Source organism: Trichosurus vulpecula, chromosome 5 (genome assembly GCF_011100635.1).
Source record: "Trichosurus vulpecula isolate mTriVul1 chromosome 5, mTriVul1.pri, whole genome shotgun sequence".
NCBI lineage: Eukaryota > Metazoa > Chordata > Mammalia > Diprotodontia > Phalangeridae > Trichosurus > Trichosurus vulpecula.
Window position 1 is genome coordinate 309,409,645 of NC_050577.1, and position 21,214 is coordinate 309,430,858.

The window sequence follows — 21,214 nt, forward strand, 5'->3', positions numbered from 1 at the left end:
TGATAACCAGAAGTGCTGATGTCCTGGGCAGGCAGGGGAGGCAGTGAGTATGGCACTGACCCAGCCTTGGGGCCGGGTTCGAATTCTGGCTCTTGGTGACTTTGTGAGTTCCTCCTTCTCTCTGGCCCTCATTTCCACCCCTGGACAACTCTGGCTGAAACAGGAATTCTTTCCTCCAACGTCCCAGAGGGATGGCCGTTTTGAGCCTATGCTTGGAGACCTCCAGTGACAGGGAGCTCACCACCTCCTGAGAAGGCCACTTGACTGTCCACTCTCACCATTCCCATATCCTGAGAGGTTGTCTAGTGCCCCCATGCCTGAGCAGTCCTCTCCTTGACCTCTGCTAAGTCACCACCTGCCTCTTACCTCTTGCTTCGGTCCTGGTTCTGTCCCCTAGATTCTTACAAACCCAAGTCTGTTTTAAGGAAGGGCTGGCACCCATGAGTCCCAGGGCATCATGGCCCTGGCCTCCCTGGCTGCCCAGGGCCTGGGCTGCCTGTTGGCTCTTCTGGCATGTGCCGTGCCCCTGTAGGCAGCAGTTACAACGCTGGGTTACAGAAGGGAATAGCTGAGCCTGATTAGCCCCATTTTGTGTGTGTGCGCGCGCACGCGCACGCTCGAGCCCACGCACACAAGCATCTGAAGATTATAAAGGGATTGGCTTTTACCCTCAGTTGTCTCTAGGAGACCTGACAGGCTGCTGGGGTGGGGGGGTGCTGTGACAATCTCCCTTTATAGACAGACTCCCTTGAGCTGGGATTGGGGTCATTAAAGGCCTCTAGGCCAACTGCCCTAGGACTACAGGCCACTCTGAAGCCTTCCTGATGAGGGGGATCCCCCCAGCTTTAGGGCTGGTCCAGCTCACCCTTGGAGAAGAGGGGATTCTTAGGAAGTCTCTCCTCACATTAAGTCTCAATTGGTCTCTGTAGCTTCTCCCTGCTCCCTGCCAGTTCTGGCCGCTGGGGCCAAGCAGAACAAAGCTAACCCATGATTGCCCTGCAGTATTTGAAGATGCCTTTCCCTCTCCTGGAGAAGCTTGCCTACTGTTCTGAGGGGATGCCCGGCTCTCCTTCCTCTGGTTGCCGGGAGGACCATCTGCCCCTCCTAAAATGAGGCTCTAGGGACTGAGCTCAGGCACCACAGGTGGTCTCAGCGGTACTGACTACGGAATTCCCTACGGAATTCCCAGCCGCTGCCTGCCCCTCCTTTAAAACTAAAGTTTTTGTAGTCTAAGATCTTAATGGGATTATGAGTTACCTCCCAAGGCACTTTCTTCCTGGCTGCTCTCCCAGTTGAAACTCTTTAGGGGCCCCCTCTTTTCTTCAGGGTCAACACTAAACTCCTGACCCTGGCGTTCAAGGCCCTTCAGAGACTAACCTACCCTTGCAGGAGACCTTGTTTTATTGTGCCTCACAGATGCTTCGCTTTTACCGATCGAAGGTGTGTGGCCACCCTGTGGCAGCAAGTCTGTCAGGGCGATTTTTCCAACGTCGTGTCTCTGTCACATCTGGTAATTCTCATGGCATTTCAGACTTTGTCGTTACTATCAGCATATCTGTGGTGGTGATCTGAGATCGAGTTTATGTGACTTCCTGTGATTGCTTGGGGGGCCATAGACCCCGCCCATAGAAGATGGTGAACTTCATCAAACATAGCGTGTGTTTGGACTGCTCCACTGTGGCCTCTTCTCCGAAGTCTTTGTTCCCTGAGACACGACAATGCTGAATTAGGCCTCTAAGTGTTCAAGTGAAAGGAAGAGTCCATGGATGGGGCCAGCTGCTCTATTGACCCAATTTAAGAAATTGCTTCAGCAGCCATCCACATGGAGGCGAGACCTTCCACCAGCAAAGGAATGACCACTTGCCGAGGGCTTGGGGGATGGTTAGTCTGTTTTTTAAGCAATAAAGCATTTTTAATTAAGGCACACACCTTGTTTTTAGACATAATCCTCTTACCCACTTGACAGACCAGTGTAGTGTAAACATAACTTGGGTGTGCACTGGGAAGCCAAAAATTGTGACTCTCTTTCTTGCAGTGTTCAGGAATTAAACCCACATCTTGGGGTATGCCTGTAGTCAGTCGCCTTTCCTTCTATTCTTATCCAGCCTTGTAAGGGTCTCAGAGGCAGGGCCTGGAGCAGACACCCCCCTCTAACCCCAATCAGCACCCAGCTGAGGCCATGAATGCTGCCTCCCTGAGGAAGGCTCCCGGGCCCTCCTTCAATCCCACAGAGCCCCAAGGAGTTCTGCTTTGCCCAGTTACTGCTCACTTCCTCTTTCTTCATCCCCTGCTCTGTTCATGAGCTCCCTGAGACCAGGCCCTCTGGTCATTTTGCCTCTTTGTATCCCAAGTGACCAGGCCCAGTGCTGGGTGGATTTCTTCTAGCCTCCATCCCTTCTTCTGTAAAATGAGGCTTCCTGAATTGCTTGCTGTGTCTTGGGGTTGTTGTGAGGCTCAGCTGACCCTCAGAGGACCCGGAAACGCCCTCTGGGCTTTGGAGGATCGGCCTCTGCTGACCTCACTTGCCATGGTGTGTGTGTGTGTGTTTCATTTGTGCATGTGTGAGCGTGCGCGTGTGTGTGTGTGGATTCCACACCATGCTGGGGCTGTGTGTGTGTGTGTGTGTGTGTGTGTGTGTGTGTGTGTGTTCCTTGGGGGAGAATAGAGAGGAACGCCCCAAAGAACACTGAAGTTGGTCCAGGCCTCCCACTTCGTGGCACTGTCTGCTTGGCTGGGGGAGTCCTGGGGGAGGGGTCAGGACAGCCATACTCATTAGGGGCTGAGTCTTATTCCTTCAGGCAGTGTGTGGTCAGAAGAGGAGGCACTTGGCCTCTGAACCTGTTTCACTCTCTGTAGAATGAGAGGCTTGTACCCTAAGGTCCATCTGATCCCACCCCCTCACTTTGTGGAGGTGAAACACTTCAGCTTCCACAGCTTCCTAGAACTGGAGGAGACCTCAGACGCCCTCCAGCCTAGCCCCCTTCATTGTACAGAGGAGGAAACAGGCCCAAAGAGGGAAAGCCCCTGGCCTGGGTCTGCCAGTCCTCAAGTGGTGGAATCCGGATAGGACTGCCCTGACTCCAGCTGCAGGCAATGCTCAGCTGCTGAGAGCTGATGAAGGCTGATGGAAGCTGCTGAGAGCTCATGGGGGCTGATGGGGGCTGCTGGTGGCTGTTGAGAGCTGATGGGGGCTGATGGAAGCTGCTGAGAGCTGATGGAGGCTGCTGGTGGCTGCTGAGAGCTGATGGGGGCTGCTGGCAGCTGATGGAAGCTGCTGAGAGCTGATAGGGGCTGATGGATGCTGACGGAAGCTGCTGAGAGCTGGTGGGGACTGATGGTAGCTGATGGCAGCTGCTGAGAGCTGATGGGGGCTACTGGCAGCTGATGGAAGCTGCTGAGAGCTGATGGGAGCTGATGGGAGCTGATGGGGGCTGATGGAGGCTGATGGAAGCTGCTGAGAGCTGATGGGGGCTGCTGGTGGCTGCCAGGCTGTAAGGTCAGGCTGATAGAACCACTGACTGTGTATAAGAGCAATCATCAGGCAGCCTTTGCGTGGTGGCTGGAAAAGCTGCCTTGGTCAGTCCCTTTGCCCCTTGGGAGCCCAGGTAGGCAGCTCTCTGAGGTGATGCTTCACAGCCCACAGTGGTAGTGATGGGGTACAGGCCCTGGAAACCCTACCTTAAACTCTCCTTAAATTTTACCACTTGATCAAGTCTCTAGCTGGGAAGGTTCAATGCCTCAGGCAGACGTCTGAGGTTTCCAGGGCCTGTACCCCGTCAGTAGAAGGAGAGTCCTCCATGGGGGGCCCAACACCCGTGATAATCATGGTAATGATAAGATTCTGAGTCAGGGGGCTGCCTGCTGGGCTACCAGGCTTCCTCCATTACAGCCTTTCCACAAGGAAACTCTGCCCTTCAAGAACTGGGGAACAGTACCTGACTGGAAGGGACTTGGGACTGGGTCCCCCTTTCCCTCCGCTTGATTTGAGCGTTAGCCCAGGCCCTGGTAGGGTTGTCTAGGGACTCAGGCAGAGCGAGTGCCCTTGTGTCCTGGCAAATGGCCTCTTTGTTCTCCAGGGGGCTCCTGCCAGGGCAGCGATCAAAGGCACCATTCAGGGAAGACAGAGAGCCATTTAGTTCCAGGGTCCCAGTGGCCCAGCATGTGTGGGAACTACTTTTTCCAACCCTGTCCTTGAGTTCTTCAGGTTTGAGAGGGCCCAGGGCAGCTCAGGTCCCGTATGTCCTTGACAGGTGGCCTTGCCTTCATCCCTGAGGGCAAGGGTGGGGCTTCTGGCTAATCTGGGTTCCCCAAGCCCAGAAGGGAGTGGGACAGGGGCTGGCAGGCCCTTTGGTCTCCCTGCCAAGAAGTCCTCACAGCTCCCTTTTTTGTGACATGCCTTCTGTGTGCCTAGCACTGTGCTGGGGGTGGGGGAGGGGAACCTGAGCTCCACCTTGGAGGAAGGGAAGGATTCGAGGCCCTGGAAAGGAGGAACCTCTATATCCAGGGAACTGTGTGTGCAAACTTACAGGGGCAAAAGATCGGGGTGCTGAGTTCAGGGGCCCTGGAGCTGGAAGGAACTTCAGAGGCTGCTCCGTCTACCCCTCATTTCACAGAGAAGGAAATAGAGGCCCAGTGACTCGGCCAGGGTGATCATGGTAGTGAGGAGCAGAGCCGGATCTGAACCCACATCCTCTGAGGTCACCAGCAGCGGCAATGGCTTCATGGAGAAGGGGGTGCTTGGGTTGCATTTAAAGTATGACAGGCTCTGAGGCGGGGGCAAGAAGGGAAATGGACACAGCCTGTGTAAAGGTTTGGGGGTGGGAGATGCGCCAGCTTATGCAGTGTCCACTCTGCAGAGTGGAGGAGTATCCACTGGTTCTGGAGCCAGGCTGTGGCGGCTTCTAAAGCTCACCAGAGGAGCTCCACGGAGTGACCCGGGCTCCCTTGGCAGCAGCAGAGTGCAGGAAATGTCCAAGTGCTTGGAGCCTTTCCCTGGGCTGAGAAAGGGCTTGAGAAGAGGCTGTTGGGTCCAGGGGAAGTTTTTTAACAATGGGGGAAATCTGGCGGGGTTTGAAGACAGAGGGGATGATTGAGGATGTCATTTGGTGGAGAAGATGGGAAGAGGCAGAATACATGCTTAGATGTGGCCTTACAGAGACTGGAGGAAAGTAGTGAGGGTAAGGTGATATCAGCGAGACCTCCCTAAGATTGCTTCTAGGGGGATGAGGCTGACAACTTCTCCTATGTCCAACTACTGATTTATTCAGGGGTCTCAAGTGGTGTAATTTGTGCTGCCGGTCATAGATAAGGAGCTTGAACGTGGGAGCCCTTCAGTGGGGAGTTCCCATGATTCTGTGCAGGAGCCCGGGGAGCCCAGTCTTGTTCTGAGCTGTGACAAGTGGATCTGAGCTCAACCTGAAGCCTTCCACTGCTGGCTGTGTCCTCTCTCTAGGAATCAGGCACAGTACAATAGTTTCCCAGAGGATTGCATCGGTGTTGAGCTGTGTCCCCGAGCCAAGCTCGTTAGGGGCATCCCTCAGGGTCTTATGGGTCGTCAGAGCACTAAGGAGCTTCTGAACAGAGACCGTCTTGGACGTAGAACAGTTAGCAAGTACGGACAGTGTGCTGGGTCTAGGAGAATCTGCTAGGCACCTAGGCTATGAAGACCCCAGTACAGCAGGCCTCCCCCTCCAGCAGTTCTCTTCTTTTGGGAGACACAGAAGAAACACAAGACTAATTCCTGCCAGGAAAAAAAACAGGTTCCCAAACCTCAGGTGCCCACTGGGGATGGACGGCACAGTCTGCATCATGCCAGCCCCACCAGAATTGGGAAGAGGCTGGATTGGGAAGGGAAAGGGAGCTGGGCATCCCAAGCTGCCACCTCCCCGACCTGTGGCGTGTCACTGCCACCGTCTCTTGGTGATACCGTGTGGTTGGAGCCATTGCAGAGGACTCAGACTCAGGAAGGAGCATCCTGAAGGGAAATGGAAATCTGCTGTGTGAGGGAGGGTCTGTTGGTGGCTGCAGCCTGGAGGGCTCATGGAGAGGAGAGCCACCAAATATGTTTGTGTTGAAGTCATAGGCACACGGACCAGAAAAGAAGGGTGAGCTGGGAGAAGGGTAACTGGTGGCTGTCCTGCTAACCATGGGACAGGAAGAGAACTCATGGCACAGAGATCCTTGGTAAGGAAGGGGTCAGAATCCCCAGAGAGTCAATGCACAGGCTGTGTCCACATGGGTGCAGAAGACTGGACCTGGGGGTCCCTTATCCACTGAAGAATGAACTCAGTATTCTCAGGAGTCACAAAATTCAGAAGCAGCAAACCCTAAAAAGGGGTCCAAACCTGGACATCAAGACCAACTTTTTGCGGGACCCCAGGCAAAGCCCTTCCTGCTCTGAGTAGCTGTTTTCTTCAGCACGTAAGATGAACGGTGGACAGGATGGCCCCTGGGCTCCCTTCTGGGCCTAGCTCTGGGATCCTCTCAGCCTCCTCCTCTTCAGTTAAGATCCCCGTAGGTGGGCAGAGAATAGCCAGCTTCCATCATGCAGAGATGAGGTGATGGCATCCCTGGGAACAGGAAGGAAAGAAGGGGAAAAAATTTATCAGTGAGTGAGCACCTTGGCTTGTGGGAAATCCTGAGAGGAACAGATGGGAGAGCTGGGAGGATCTGGGAGATTAGTTAACAGAGGTGAGAAATGAAGGAGGCTGAGATTCTTGGGCCTGAGAAATCAGAGAATGTCAGGCTGGGAGGGGCCTGAGAACTGGGGATGTCAGGGCTGGAGAGGGGGGCCAGCTCTGAATTGGTCTGGTCCAATCCATACCTGAATAGGAATCTATTATGTCCCCTGAGCATCCGCCCCAGGCCCCTGCTCAGTCCTTAACCCTCCCGAAGCTTTTGATTCCTGGGAGGAAGGATGTGTCTGGGAGGAAGGTAGAAGCAGGAGTGTCTGTGCTGGTCCCTTGCTTTGTGATTGTGCTCACCCTGCCCTGCTCTGGGAGACTCCGCCCCTCTCAGTCAGTCTTTGGGCATGTGGTGGGTCTCTGTGGTGGGTATATAGGAGAAAAAACCCATTGGTCAGGTCTGCAAGATCCTTTGCCCCCATTTTTGTTCAGGGGTCCCTTGATCTGTCCCAGAAATGGATCTGCCAGCATTTATGAGGAAGGGCTTCTGGGTGCCAGGCACTGGGCTAGGCTCTAAGGTCCCAGGGCACAGGAAGGCCCATCCCCTCCTCTCCTGGAGCCAAGGAGGCAGCCTATCCTGGAGTGGGGAACATACCTAGGGCATCTGTAACTGAGGACATAGAGATGCAACTTTACCAACAGCTCCTCCCTTTGGGAGGGAGTGACAGCGTTGGGAGGGCTTTCTGAGCAATGCTGCCTAGGAAGGAGGTGGGCAGGTAGGAGAAAGGGCAAGCCGGGCATGGGCAGGATGGGAGGAATGAGCCCAGGGGGCTTGTGGAGGCTTTAAACGTTTTCCCCCAGGCCAGTGGAAGCCATCACCGTTTATGGAGAGAGTGACCAGACTGGGGCTTTGGGAAGGTCGTTTTGGCTGCTGCGTGGAGGACAAAGCAGAGAGAGGGAGGGAAGCCTGGAGCCTCCCAGCCTCCCCTTACACCAGGGAGGCCACCCGTTCTGCTCTGGCTCAGCCCCGACTCTTGCAGAGGCTTTTTGGCCAGGAGGCCTTTCTGTCTCGGTCTGCCTCTGCCGATCCATCGTTTTCAGCCCGGCCCTCTGGGGCCAAGTAGAATAAATCTAACCTCTCTTCCCAGTGACAGCCCTTCAGGTTAGGTGTAGTCAACGGCCCAGCCTCCTCTTGTGAGCCAGCCCCAGCCTAGGCTCACTAGCCCCGGATCCTTAAATGATGCCCCTTTGAAGGTTGCCGGAGATCCCATTGCTTTTTTTGGCTGTTAGATGATGCTGCTGAGTCATTGAACTTGTAGTCCACTGGGACCTCTAGATCTCTTTTCACATGGACATACATGCTCACAAGGGATGAGGCCAGTCTGTTCACCATCCCCCTCTGTACCTCAGTTTTCTCATCTGTAAAATGCTTCTTCTCTCACACAGTGCTTTCGAGGCTATGGGGAGGTCATGGGTGTGGCAGTGGGGAGCTTAGCCAAAGAGAGGATCGCTTTCTGTCCTGGAAACACCTGCCTGGTTGGTGAACTACCTGGCTGAGCAGATTCAGAAAAATAGATGGTCCCTTGGCTCTGCCCCCATTGGACTGGATTCACTGGGGTTTTCTTTGACCTTGTTTGTTTCAATCCTTGGGGTGTAGGTCAGTTGAGGAAATGGTACAGGCCCCTCTGGTTCCTGATTGGGGGTGGGCTCAGTTCTGCCCTTCCCACTCAGAGCCCCGCCCTACCCCTGCTCAGGAAGCCTCAGAGTACTTCATGCTCCCCCAGCCCGATGGAGGAAGGCATTGAGAACCCCAGACCCCTGCAGAAATGCCGGTGGGCTTTCATGGAAAGGTCTTCCCTCCCCTCTTCGTGACTCCCCTCTCTCCTTTTCTTTCCCCTTGCCGGCACCCTTCGTCCTGCCCTAAATCTCTTGCCTTTCTTTGCACCCACATCCTGCCCCGCCACGCTCCCCTGCTCCCCTACACCAAAAGCGCGGCGTGGGAACTCTTGACAGGTGCAGAGAGACAGTTTGTGACTCGTAGCCTTGGAGAACCACCTGGGCTGCCAGGACTTACTTGACTTGCCCAAGGCAATCGGCCAGGACACATCAAGTGTGACTGGAACCCCCTGACCCTAAGCCTAACCCTTCCTGATCCCACGGCCACCGCGCCTGTTAGAGACGCCTGTCTGAGGAGGTCCTGATTCTAGCCCCCCCATTCTGGTTTTACAGAGGCGCTGACCCCAGCCCGGGGTGGGGAAGGACTTTCCCTCGGTCCCCCATAAGTCCCAGATGGGCTCCTGACCCGCAGGACGGCTTTGTCCAGTCCTGTCTCTCGCTGGGCGCTGCGCAGCGCACGCGGGCGCGTGTCTCTGGTGATCAGTCGCCGGTCTCCTCCCCATCAGCCCCTCTGGCTTCCTCCTCAGGGTGCTTTAAGGATGACCGGATCGTCTTCTGGACCTGGATGTTCTCCACATACTTCATGGAGAAGTGGGCCCCGAGGCAGGACGACATGCTGTTCTATGTGCGCAGGAAGCTCTCCTATGTGGGGAGCAGCGACAGCCCCAGTGAGGACGGCAAGAAGGTGAACGGCTGCCTCGGGGGCCCCTTCCCCTGTGCAGGGCTGCTCCCGTCCACGGCCAGCAGGCTGATGCAAAAAGAGGGAAAAGTCAGTCCCTGCCCTCAAGGTGCTGCCAGGCTAATGGAGCTCCAGGCTCCAGGAGTCCGCGGCCCTCCCCGCTCCGGAGACTCATGTCCGGGGTTCATGGAGGATGCTGCCCCTGAGTGGACGCCCCCAGAGCCTCTCCCTCCTCCCTCCCTCTTTCTCTCCCTCCCTCCCTCCCTCCCTCCTTCTCTCTCCTTCCTTCCTTTCTCCCTCCCCCCTTCCCTCCCTCCCTCCCTTCCTTCCTTCCTTCCTCCTTCTCTCCCCTCCTTCCTTCCTTCCTCCCTCCCTCCTTCCCATCCTCCTTCTCTCTCCTTCCTTCCTTTCTCCCTCCTTCCTTTCTCCCTCCCTCCTTCCCTCCCTCCCTTCCTTCCTTCCTTCCTTCCTTCCTTCCTTCCTTCCTTCCTTCCTTCCTTCCTTCCTCCCTTCCTCCCTTCCTCCCTTCCTGCCTGCCACCTTTCCTGGGTGTTCCAGGTCCTGGGCTGGGGGCTGAGGGTACAGAGGCAGCCAGTGAGGGACCAGGGTAGACAATGCTGACCCCTGCCGGTGGCTGGGCACTGATGACTAGGAAGATCATGGGCTCCTGCATGGAAATGGGGAATGGGGGGCTGGTGCTGGGGGTGTGGAGACCAAGTGTTCCGGGCAGAGGACGAGATCAGATCGAGGATTTAAACTCTTTTTTTTAAAAAAAATTGTATGGAATATTTTGTTTGAAACATTGCCTTCATTTTAAACTATTTCTCCCCTCCCCTGCAGTCTTATGATAAAGAATAAAAAATAAAACAGAGGGAAAAGAACAGTTCAGAGAAAAACAAATCACCAGCCACGGCTTGCAGTGTTCCATCCCCACGGTCCTCCCCGTTCCCCTGCCAAGGGGGGAGGTCAGAGGCCTTTCCTCTGGGGCCAAGCTTGGAGGCATGACCACTCCCTTTTAATAGGGTTGTCTGGCTGGTTCCTTGGCCACACCCATTGGTCCTGTGGCAGGGCTGGGCAGCCAAGGCCGGCCCTTCCCAGAAGAAGCTGGGGACACCCTCAGTTTTATAGGCATTTGGGGCATCTTCCCAGTGAGAGTCCCTGGCTGTTGTCTCTCTGCCCTTCCTGCTTCCTTCTCTGAAGCCCAGACTGTGTCCCCACTGTTGGGGGTGGGGGTGTTGGGGCTCAGGCCAGAGCCCCCCAAAGGGCTCATTAGTCCCTCGAGAAGCATCTGTCCAGTGTGCCCAGCACTGTGCCAAGGGCTGCCTGGGCATGCAGCGAGAGGCAGAGATGGGAGGCCCATGTTAGCGGGGCAGACGGCTGAGCCCAAGGGCCCTCCGCCATGCCAGGGAGCCTCCTCCCTCCAGAGAAGCCTTTTGGAAACAGCTTGGTTTGGCGGAAGTTTTTCTCATGTTGAGCTGACATCAGTTCTGCTGTCTTGGGCCCTGGGTGGGGTGGAGGCTGATGGAGGGATTGGCCGGGAGTGTAGGCCAAGCACTCAGGGTGGGAAAAGGATGGGCTTGGGGGACTCACGGACCTCCGGCTCCCATCCAGCAGGTAGATGTGGAGGTTTATCGGCGGGACTCCAAGAAGCTGCCTGGCCTTGGGGACCCCGACATTGACTGGGAGGAGAGCGTCTGCCTGAACCTCATCCTACAGAAGGTTAGAGCATGTGTATGTGTGCATGTACACATGTGGGCCCCCATGCCTGCAGGGCAGTAGCAGTCCTCATGGGGGGGGGCGGGTGCTGGGGTACTCCTGGCCCTCCTGGGAGGCTGCTCCATACGGAAGTCAGCCGCTATGAGCATGACCGGGCCTGGGAGGCAGAGGACATCAGTGAGGGCTCCCTGGGGGAGGGATGGGGAGGATCCCCTGCCCCAGAGCAGCCAGGACAGGCCTTGAGGCTAGGGGAGCCCATAAGGGCCCTGATGTGGCTGCCTTGATAACCTCCACCCTGTCCCCGGGCTCTTCCAGCTTGACTATGTGGTGACATGTGCTGTCTGCACACGCTCGGACGGAGGTGACATTCACATCCACAAGAAGAAGTCCCAGGTGAGGTAACTGCCCGAGGTGAGCCCAGAGGATTGTGGGGACCCTGGGCTGCTTAGGACTGACCACAGGCTGTCAGCTTGGAGTCTGGCTGCGACCGCTAGGTGATCAAAACCACCAATAATCAAACATTTGGTCTGGCTTTCCATGGATTTGCTTCCCCTCTCTGGGAAGCAAGGTCCCTATATTGTCCAAGCTAAAGTCTGAAGCCTATGCAGGCGTCTACTGGCTAATAATGACACAAAATGGGATACCTCCAGACCCCATCTGGCCTTGCCTCAGCAAAGTCCTCCCCTCCCCTCATGCCTCCTTCCCTTCCCCCCTTCTCCCTTCTCTTCCTCCGTGGCTTTCCCCCTCCTCTCCCTCCCTTTCTCTTTACCCCCTCCCCCTTCTCTTCTTCCTCCCTTTCTCTTCCCTTCTCCCCTTTACTCCCCTTCCTGCCCATCCCCCCACAAAAGCTCCCAGCCTCCTCCTCCCATCTCCACCATTTGCCTGCTGTTCAGCCTCTGGCCTCCCTGCCCCTGGGGGGCCTGGACCAGGCAGGATCAGGGGGTGGGCTCCGGGGCCCTCCTCACTCACTCACCTGGTTGCAAACCTCTTCCAGCAAGTGTTCGCATCTCCCAGCAAGCACCCGATGGACAGCAAGGGGGAGGAGTCCAAGATCAGCTACCCCAACATCTTCTTCATGATCGACAACTTTGAGGAGGTGAGAGCCTGCTGGGGAGACTGAGGCAGGGCTCCTTGGCGGCTTTCTCGGCGCTCTGCATACATCCAGCTCTCCGTAAATGTGCACTGTGATTCATGGCTTGGGAGCTGCATGGAGAACAGAGCCGCTCTCTTTCCCCCTCTGAACAGGGGAGGGGCTCCCCACGGTTACACTCGTTCCCTTTGTCACCGTCCTGGGCCTGTCAGACCCCAGGCAAGTTACTTCTTTGGGTCTCATCTTGCCCATCCATAAGCGGGGTGTACATGAACCCTGTAGGTGGTGTCCTGGGTCAAGCTGAGGCATGTGTGTGGGGACAGGTGCTTCATGGCTTCCAAAGGCCTTTCACCCCTTCTGTCACTGTCATGAGGGGTGATTGTCCCCTTTTCAAGGCACGGAACCTGAAACCCTGAGAACTATAGGGTAACCTTCTCCACCCCCCACCCCAAAGTTACCCAGGTCCAGCCATGGTGGTGAGCAGGCAGGGCCCCGGCAGAGGTGGGGCTCTGACCAAGTGCCTGGCTGCCCTCTAGGTCTTCTGCGACATGGCTGTGGGTGAAGGCGAGATGGTCTGTGTGGAGCTGGTGGCCAGTGACAAGGCCAACACCTTCCAGGGTGTCATCTTTCAAGGCTCCATCCGATACGAGGCCCTCAAAAAAGTCTATGACAACCGGGTGAGACCTTCAGGCCAGGATGCTCTTTGCCCAGGGGCGGGGCGGTGGCCTTTGGGTAATGGAGCAGGGTTGGGCTCAGGCAGCAGGGGCTGAGGCTAGGAGACAAGTGGCCAGAGAAGCTACTCCCAGCCCTGACATCCCCAGTTCTCAGGCCCCTCCCAGCCCTGACATCCCCAGTTCTCAGGCCCCTCCCAGCCCTGACATCCCCAGTTCTCAGGCCCCTCCCAGCCCTGACATCCCCAGTTCTCAGGCCCCTCCCCGCCCTGACATCCCCAGTTCTCAGGCCCCTCCCATCCCTGACATCCCCTGTTCTCAGGCCCCTCCCAGCCCTGACATCCCCTGTTCTCAGGCCCCTCCCAGCCCTGACATCCCCTGTTCTCAGGCCCCTCCCAGCCCTGACATCCCCTGTTCTCAGGCCCCTCCCAGCCCTGACATCCCCAGTTCTCAGGCCCTCCCAGCTCTGACATCCCCAGTTCTCAGGCCCCTCCCAGCTCTGACATCCCCTGTTCTCAGGCCCCTCCCAGCTCTGACCTTCCATTTTACAGATAGGATTTTTCCTTATACAATTTTGAGTGGAATCAAATGTCTCCTCTCAAGAGGTGGTTGGGCTCCTTAGGATGGCCTCATCTGTGCCTGGAGGGCCTTGCAGTTGACGGCTGCTGTGTCATCCCTGGCAGGTGAGTGTGGCAGCTAAGATGGCCCAGCGGATGTCTTTTGGCTTCTACAAGTACAACAACATGGAGTTTGTGCGGATGAAGGGGCCGCAGGGGAAGGGACACGCAGAGATGGCGGTCAGCCGCGTTTCCACTGGTGACACGTCCCCATATGGAACTGAGGAAGACTCCAACCCAGCCTCACCCATGCACGAGAGAGTAAGGGTGCTGGGGGCACAGGTCAGGGAGTGCTTCCTGGAGGCAGTGGCCCCTGGGCTGGGCCTTGAAGGATGGGCCTAGGAGCATCAGATGGGGCTGGTGCAGGGCCAGGGAAGGGTGAGGGGATGGTCGCATCCAGGCTCTGTCTAGGGCACTGTGTGAGAGTCGGGGTGGGGGTGTCTGTGGGGAGTCTGTCCTCTCGTGAATGCCAGTCTGGCCCCCGGGTTAGGGCACTTGGGCAGCTCCGGCCTGTCTCTGTGCTCTGGGATGGCCTGTGGGGCACTGGTGAGAGGTGACCTTTTCTGCTGTGGTTGTTGTCCAGACTGTCATGGCCCTGGTCTAAGGGACTCCTGGAGATAACAATTCCTCCACTGGCTTCTGTTTGGGGCCTGGAGCACTGAGGGGCTCAGTGACTTGTGCAGGGTCAAGTAGCTGGGATATGTCAGAGGGCAGGGCACTGAGACCAAGGCACTGTACCGCCTCTCAGTGTGGTCATTTCTGTGAGATGTGATTTACATGTCAGTGCCAGTGTGTGTACATATATGTGCCTTGTGAACATGTATGTGTGTGTACCATGCATGCATGGGCACATGCACACACAGGGAGAATTTCGCATGTGTACCAGGGTGTCATGCATGTTCTCACCAGTCACACCCCCATCAGGTAGAGGGGCAGCTGTTGTAGCATGTGGGGCTCCGGACTCTGGGGTTTGGTCCTGGCTCTGGCACTCAAGGCCCAGGCCATATTGCTCTCAGGGCTACGTTTTGCCATAGATTTGCAGAATGCGCGCTCCAGAATTTCTGAGAACCCCTAGTCTGGCCACCCCATTTTACAGATGAGAAAACTGAGACTCGGGGGAGGGTGGGGGTGAGGTGGGAGGAGACTCAGAATTAGGGATGTGTTTCCCAGGGTCCTCCAGCTTCTGAGGGACAGAGCAGGCGCTGTGAGCGCTCCACAGATCCTTCTGGACCTCCCGCTGGCTTGGCTGCACCTGGGAAGCCCCTGAGGACAAGGGGCATGATGCTTGTTACTCTTTCCCCAGGTGACCTCCTTCAGCACGCCACCCACCCCAGAGCGAAACAATCGGCCGTCCTTCTTCTCCCCCTCCCTCAAGCGCAAAGTACCCCGCAATCGGATTGCGGAGATGAAGAAGTCCCACTCAGCCAATGACAGTGAGGAGTTCTTCCGGGATGATGACAACGAGGGTAAGGCCCAGGAGTCTCTTGGCTGTGAAGGATGTGGGTGGAGGGGGTGGGGCTCAGTGGCCGGCATGTCTGGCTTTATCCGTTGTAGGCTGGTTAGTCAGGCGGCCCAGCCTGGAGCCTGGCACCTTCTAGAGACTTCAGCTTCTCACCTGTAAAAAAGAAGTTGTAACGAGGAAGATGGAAGGAACACTGACTCTGGGGACGAGCTCAGATCCTGTTTCTCATGCTTGCTACTTGTGGGTCCTTGGGTGGATCAGTTAGCGGCCTCCTCGGTCTTGTTTGTTTATGGAGAAATGAAGGAATTAAACTACCTTCCCAGCCCTGACATCCCCTATTCTCAGGCCCCTCCTAGCTCTGACATCCCTTGTTTTACGTTCCCTTCCAGCTCTGACATCCCCTGTTCTCAGGCCCTTCCCAGCCCTGACATCTCATGTTCTCTTCTCCTTTAGCAGACCTTCACAATACCACCAATTTACGGTCGAGGTCTCTGTCTGGGACAGGGCGGTCACTCGTTGGGTCGTGGCTCAAACTGAACCGGGCCGATGGGAATTTTCTCCTCTATGCACACTTAACCTACATCACGTTACCCCTGCATCGGATTTTAACAGGTAGCCTCCTGGCTTCCCCACTTCCCCGTCCCTTCCTCCCTGCTGGTTTCTCATGGGGGAGGCAGGGGAGGCTTCCAGGGGGGCAGCCTGGCTGAAACATGGGCTGTGTGTGTCTTGTCGATTCTTAAACCATGAGTTGAAGGTATAGACCAGGACCATGTTTGCTCTACCTTGTTTCTGCACACAGTTGGTGCTTAATAAACCACTTGTGACTTGTTGAGTCACAGGGACTGAGGGTGAGTAAAGGGAAGGTTCTGGGGTTCTAGGCCTCCCCATATCCTTGGCTCACGGGCACCATCCCTCGTTCAGCCTGTTTCCTCCTCTGTGGAGTGGGCACAGATCCCTTTGTCAGGGGAAGACCCCGGCTGTGAATCAGAATTGGGACAGAATTTGCATTCAAGTGCTTGATACACACACAGCCAAGGCCAAGGATCCCACTGACCCAAAGTGGGAAGAGCATGTGGGCTCTGCAGTGAATGGAGGAGCATTTATTATGCATTTACTGTGTACCAAGCACTGTGCAGGGAGAGTGCCTGTCCTCATGAAGCTGATGCTCTTCTATGGGGAGGCAGGCCCAATAATCATCAGTGGCCAGGGAAGAGGCAATGAAGGGGCTGTATTGCAGAGAGGGCCAGCAGCTTGCCTCGAGTCACACAGCTAGGACTTGTCCGAGTTATCCTTGGAAACGGCTATCTTATAAAGGGGAGAAGAGGGAGGGCCCGGGGGCCACTGTGCCTCTCCTTGGGCTTGAAGACCCCGGCCAACATCCCTGCAGAAGGGACCCTGGACTGGCCCAACTACCTTGAGTTTTCTCGTGTTGTGCAACAGTGGGGACCCACTTTGGAGGAGGGGAATGGAAGGAACTGAGCAGTGATTTGGGATGGGGACTTTGCCAGCCAGATGGAGGTTGGATTGGGGAAGGGAGGACACAGGCAGGGATGGGGCTACGGCATCATGCCTGGTAAAGGCGAGGTGCTCAGTGTGAGGACAAGGCGGAGACATAAGGCTTTGGGGGGGGTGGGGCGCTTCTGCCCATGGTGCTGAGTTGGTCAGTCTCTGAAGAGTCGAGTTCCAAGAGAAGGGAGGGCTGGTCAGTTCGGGGGTGAGGCAGTGCCAGGAATCGTGGCTGGTTTGCCAAGCCCTTGCATTCTTCCCTTGAGTGGATGGGGTGTTATGGGGGCCATTCCATTCACTCCATTGTCCTCCCTCTTCTCTCTTCTCTCTCATCTTTCTTTCCCTTCTATCTCTCATAATTTTGCTCCCCTTTGGGTCTCTCCTCTCCTCCTCCTCCTCTCCCCATTCCTTCTTTTGATTCTTCTCATGCTCATGTCTCTTGCTCCTCCTTCCTCTTCTCCCTTTTGCATCTGTTTCCTTTTCCTTCATCTTTTTTTCTTTCTAATCACTGCCCTCTTCTCCCCTTCCTGCTCATCTTTCTTTTCCTCCTCCTTTCCTGTCTTTCCATTTCTCTCTCCTTTCATCCACCTCTTCCTATTCTCTCCTTCCATTTCCTCCTATTTTTCCATTCACTTCTTTTCTCTTTCCTCTTCCTCGCCTTCATTTCACCTCATCTCCCCTTCCTATTTTCATTACTTCCTATTCCTTTATTTCATCTTTCCCTATTCACTTCTTTTCTTTTATACCTTCTCTCCTCTCTTCCTCTCCTTCCTCTCTCCCCTTCTCTCTCTTCCTCTCCTTCTCTCCACTTCTCTCTCTTCCTTTCCTTCCTCCCTTCTCCCTCCTCCCTGCTATGTCCTGCAGACATCCTGGAAGTGCGGCAGAAACCCATCCTGATGACATAGCAGCGAGCCCTGGAGAGCCAGCATTGCCCTGGGTGCTGCTGCCAAGTGCAAGTGCCTGTCTGCCGTGGTTCTCTGTGACACCTGCTGCTGCTGCTGCCGCCGCTGCCGCCACCGCCCGGAGTCCAGAGTCCAGCATCTGCCCCTGCCTGGCCAGGCTTGCCCAAGGGAAGCCTCTCTGAGAACACCAGCCGCCCCAACTGAAGTGCCTCTGTCTCCTTCCATGCCAGCTGGCCCCCACGTGCACGTGCTGCAGATGCCCTGATGAGGATGTGGGTCCACAGGAGGCCGGGAGGGTGACCTAAGCCACGCCATCCTCGTTCTTTCAGACAGTTGATTACAGAAGCAGCTTTCCAACAGAAGAGAACCAACTGAGTGTCCACAACTTTGCTGGGAACTGTCTGAACCCACCGAGGGGAGGGTCTCACAGTGACGTCCCATGACCTCCTGGGTCTGGGATGGCTCTTATTCTGGTGACTAATGACTCTCTGTGGGTAGGGGTGGGGGCCAAGGGAGGAGTGCACCCAGGACTCTTATGCACCCCCTGGCCTTGCTCAGGCTGGGGTCTGGCCGGGCTGAGGGCAGTCCCTTTAAGTGCTCTGTGGGAAGGGGGTTTTCCGGACTGCCAGCCCCCTTCTGCTTCCAGCCAAAGAATACCCACCACCGATTTGGAGAATGCCCGCTCCGGGCCAAGGCTGCAAGAGAGCCCGGAGAGGTGGAGAGTGAGGCTGGATGCCTGGTGGGACTCTCCAGCCCCTCACGAGCGAGGATCCCCGAGAGTTTGAGCTGCCCCGACAGTGGCGGTCAGGCAATGTCGTCTGTAATCTTGGGGCCGGGGCTGGGAGAGGCTTCTCTTTTCTATGACTGCACATTGGTCCCATTTTTCAGTCTGATGCACTGAGGCGTGACGGGAGTTGGTGAAGATGGCTGGGGTTGGGGGGAGGGCATCAGTGCCACCCAATGGAGGAAGGAACCTTCGAACAGAAGCTTGAATTTTTTTATTTCCGTTTTTTCCTCTCCCTTGGCGGGCTCCACAGTGCCAGGCTTGAATCCAGCACGAGGTGGATTCCCATTGTCCTATTAACAAGGGGGCCTGTTCTGTTGTCCTGGAGAGGACAGAGGTTCTCCAGGTCCACCTGGAATAAACCTCCTACCGACCTCGTCCATTATGGCCAGTTTGGGAGCCAGCCTGGGGGGCAGGGAGGGCTCCTGGTGACATGTGGTCGGTGGTTCCAGAAGGAAACGTTTCCCAAGCTTGGCCTTAGTGCAGGGGTGGGAACACCACAGGCAAGTGATTTCATTTCTCGGTGCCTCAGTTTACCCATCTGTAAAATGGGGCTAATCACCTACCTCACAGGGTGTCAGGAGAGAGAAAGGGATGACAGACAGGTCACTCACAGGGAAAGTGTTCAAACCCAGGCTGGGGGAGGGGGTCACAGTGACATCCATCAGAAACACGTCAAGGCTGCTTTCTTGCCCCCCACATAATGCAGTCCAAAGCTGGAAGTCATGCCGCCATCGTGAGCCATGTGCCAAAAGTTAGTGTGTTTCTTCTCTCTTTTGGGGCTTCCCAGGTTCCAAGATCTGGGAGCTCCCACTGCCTCTCCAAAGAATCTGGGTGTGTCCCAGATGCTGTCACATGCCCCCTCCCGCACTGGAATGGGGAGGGGGGGAATCTTCCATGTCCACTGGAGCTGCCATGGGTGGGGCTCATTCCTCAAGGAGGGGGAGCAGCCAGCCCCTGGAAGGGCTTGGGTCCCTGCAGAGGGTACAGATGATCTATCAGGAGGAAGTGCACCTGCCTGAACCCCCATGGACACGTGCGCACAGACAGACCCACACACCAGCATTTTAGAGCAGCGCTAAGGTTAGCAGGGAGGAAATTGGATTGGGACCTCTGTTCAAATCTCACTCTGCCACTCATTCCCTTGCTTTAAAATGAGGTTAGCCTAGACAGCCCCGCTTTGGCGGCTAGCATGGGTCGCCCTCTCCTCAGTAGACCCCCAGGGGCCAACTCTAGCCTTAACCCAAACCCGAGATACCGAGTGTGGACTAAGGCTTGCCCAGGGGCCCTGAGCCCACAGACTCCCCAGGAGAGGGCACTTGGTTGGTTGGTGCTTGTTAGCAAGATCTGAGCCCAGTCCTGGGGCCCACGCACAGTTAGACTAGGAGTTCCTAGCTGGGGTCCATGGACCCCTTGTTTTTTGAGAGGGGGATCCTGTGAACTTGGGAAAAAATGACATCTTTTGTATAACCAAGGTATAACATTTCCTTCTGAGAAGCCCGGCCACAGGCTTCAGACTGACCATCACAGGGGCCAAGGGCCCTATCTTAGAGGAAAACCAGTGTGTGACTGGGGAGGGGCTGGCCTAGAGACACTTGTAGGGCAGCAGCAATGGCCTGGACATCTGTCTTCCTGCCAGGGCCAGAATGGAAGAGACCTTGAACACCATCATTCTACGGCTAGGAAACTGACCCAGAGAAGGGAAAGGCCGGCACCCTGTGTCCCTCCACACCTTCTCCCTCCCCTGTGTCTAAGTGGGTTGCAGTGGGACCCACACCTATCTCCTTTCCCCGAGTTTAGGATGCCAAAGCTTGGTCGGCCTCGCCTCGCAGACAGATGTTGGGTAGGGGGACAGCCAAAGGCAGAAAGAGGAAGGGACCCAAGATCTGCAGCCAGTGTCTTTACCCAGCCTCCCTGCTCAGCAGAATGATGGCCGAAACATTGGGGGTCTTCGAGAACCTGGGATGACAGCTGGCAGTACTGAAGACACCCTGCCCCACCCCGCCCCCGGGTCTGGGCCACACAAATGGGGAACAAACAGCCTGGGGCAGTGAGAACGGAGAAGGCATGCACAGAACTCATTTTTAGTATAGAGTACGTCAAGACAACAAACACTTATTAAGCGCTTACTGTGTGCCCATCACTGTCACGCCAGCTTCCGGGAATGGTTGCTCCATGGCATGTTCTGGGAGTGATCATTTCCCTTTACGTTTGCCACGCTCTGATGTTTTCTCCTGTATTTACCAACTGACCTAGAACCTAGGACAGAGGGCTCCTCTTCCAAGGGAGGGTCTTCCTGGCTTTGCCTGCATCCCCTGTGGACTGGACCCTTTCTATGTGCTGTTCTACTGACGAGAGAGGAGTTGGCCCCAAGACTGGACATATGGGCAGGGGAGCGTTGTCTTCCCAGCGCTTGTGCAAACAATCCTGGAGCCCTCCTCCTGCTAAAAGAGAGGGGCAGCTGTCCAAGAGTTTGTGTTTACAGTTTTCTATGCCCCGGAGGCACAGAGGGATCATCTCCTAACAATCCCTGTCCGGAGCCCCCCAGGAGCTTGGGGAGCAGCCACATGCCCATCCCCTAGGGTGCTGAGCAAAGCTCTGGTCCTCCTGCTGGTAGGAGGGGGCAGGGGATGGGAAGGTGTAAATACCCTGTCTGTGTTTCCTGATCCTTGTCCAAGTCTCCACACCTGTAAACACCTGTTCAAAGGAGTTTCCTCCCACTATGTTAAGGCTTCCCCACTCTGGAAAAAAATGTTTTGGTGTTGACATGGTTGGATCACACTCAAGGTGACCTGGGTGCGCTGGTGTGTCGGACTCTGAGCACCGGGCTGGCCATCCTCCCAAGGGAAAACGCCCCCACCCCTGCCCCCATCACCTCCTTCCATGGCTGCCCTAGGGAAAGCTCTACCTTGGGGCTCCCCAACAAGGTCTGTCTTCAGCCAAGGAGGTGTGTGTGCCAGCCTCTGGACACCTGGCAGACACTGGGGCATCTGGCCACACCTGATTAGGGCGTGGCTTCTGGGTCAGCCCCGGTCGCTCTGGAAAGGCCTTCCGGGAGGAGAAGGCTGCACTGTGAGCAAGCATGGGCCCATCCCTTCCTAGGTCTCAGAGTATAGATGGAGGGGGATGGGCTTGGGATCCAGCTCTAGGGGTTGGGGGGTGGGCTGAAGGTCGTCCAGAAGGTGATTTCACAACTCGGCTCATCTGGGGCCAGAGTACCAGGTGGCGTCTGACTTTGTTCTTGGTGTACCCGCCTGAGTTGTTTTGC

At 56.1% G+C, this 21,214-nt stretch overlaps 1 protein-coding gene across 3 annotated transcripts in view; it reads left to right on the top strand.

The window, feature by feature from the left end:
• KIAA0930 (KIAA0930 ortholog) overlaps positions 1–21,197 on the top strand; it is a 33,667-nt gene extending 12,470 nt beyond the window's left edge. The window contains exons 2-10 of one of the 3 annotated variants that reach the window (XM_036759163.1): positions 9,047–9,204; positions 10,810–10,917; positions 11,230–11,307; positions 11,909–12,010; positions 12,541–12,681; positions 13,359–13,553; positions 14,596–14,758; positions 15,208–15,366; positions 17,125–21,197. In XM_036759163.1, coding sequence (XP_036615058.1) covers positions 9,047–9,204; positions 10,810–10,917; positions 11,230–11,307; positions 11,909–12,010; positions 12,541–12,681; positions 13,359–13,553; positions 14,596–14,758; positions 15,208–15,366; positions 17,125–17,165 — 1,145 coding nt within the window. In that variant the 3' untranslated portion in view covers positions 17,166–21,197. The remainder of the gene's footprint in view (positions 1–9,046; positions 9,205–10,809; positions 10,918–11,229; positions 11,308–11,908; positions 12,011–12,540; positions 12,682–13,358; positions 13,554–14,595; positions 14,759–15,207; positions 15,367–17,124) is intronic. The other 2 variants (XM_036759166.1, XM_036759165.1) reach the window with 2 other exon arrangements.
• The last annotated feature ends 17 nt before the right edge of the window (positions 21,198–21,214 follow it).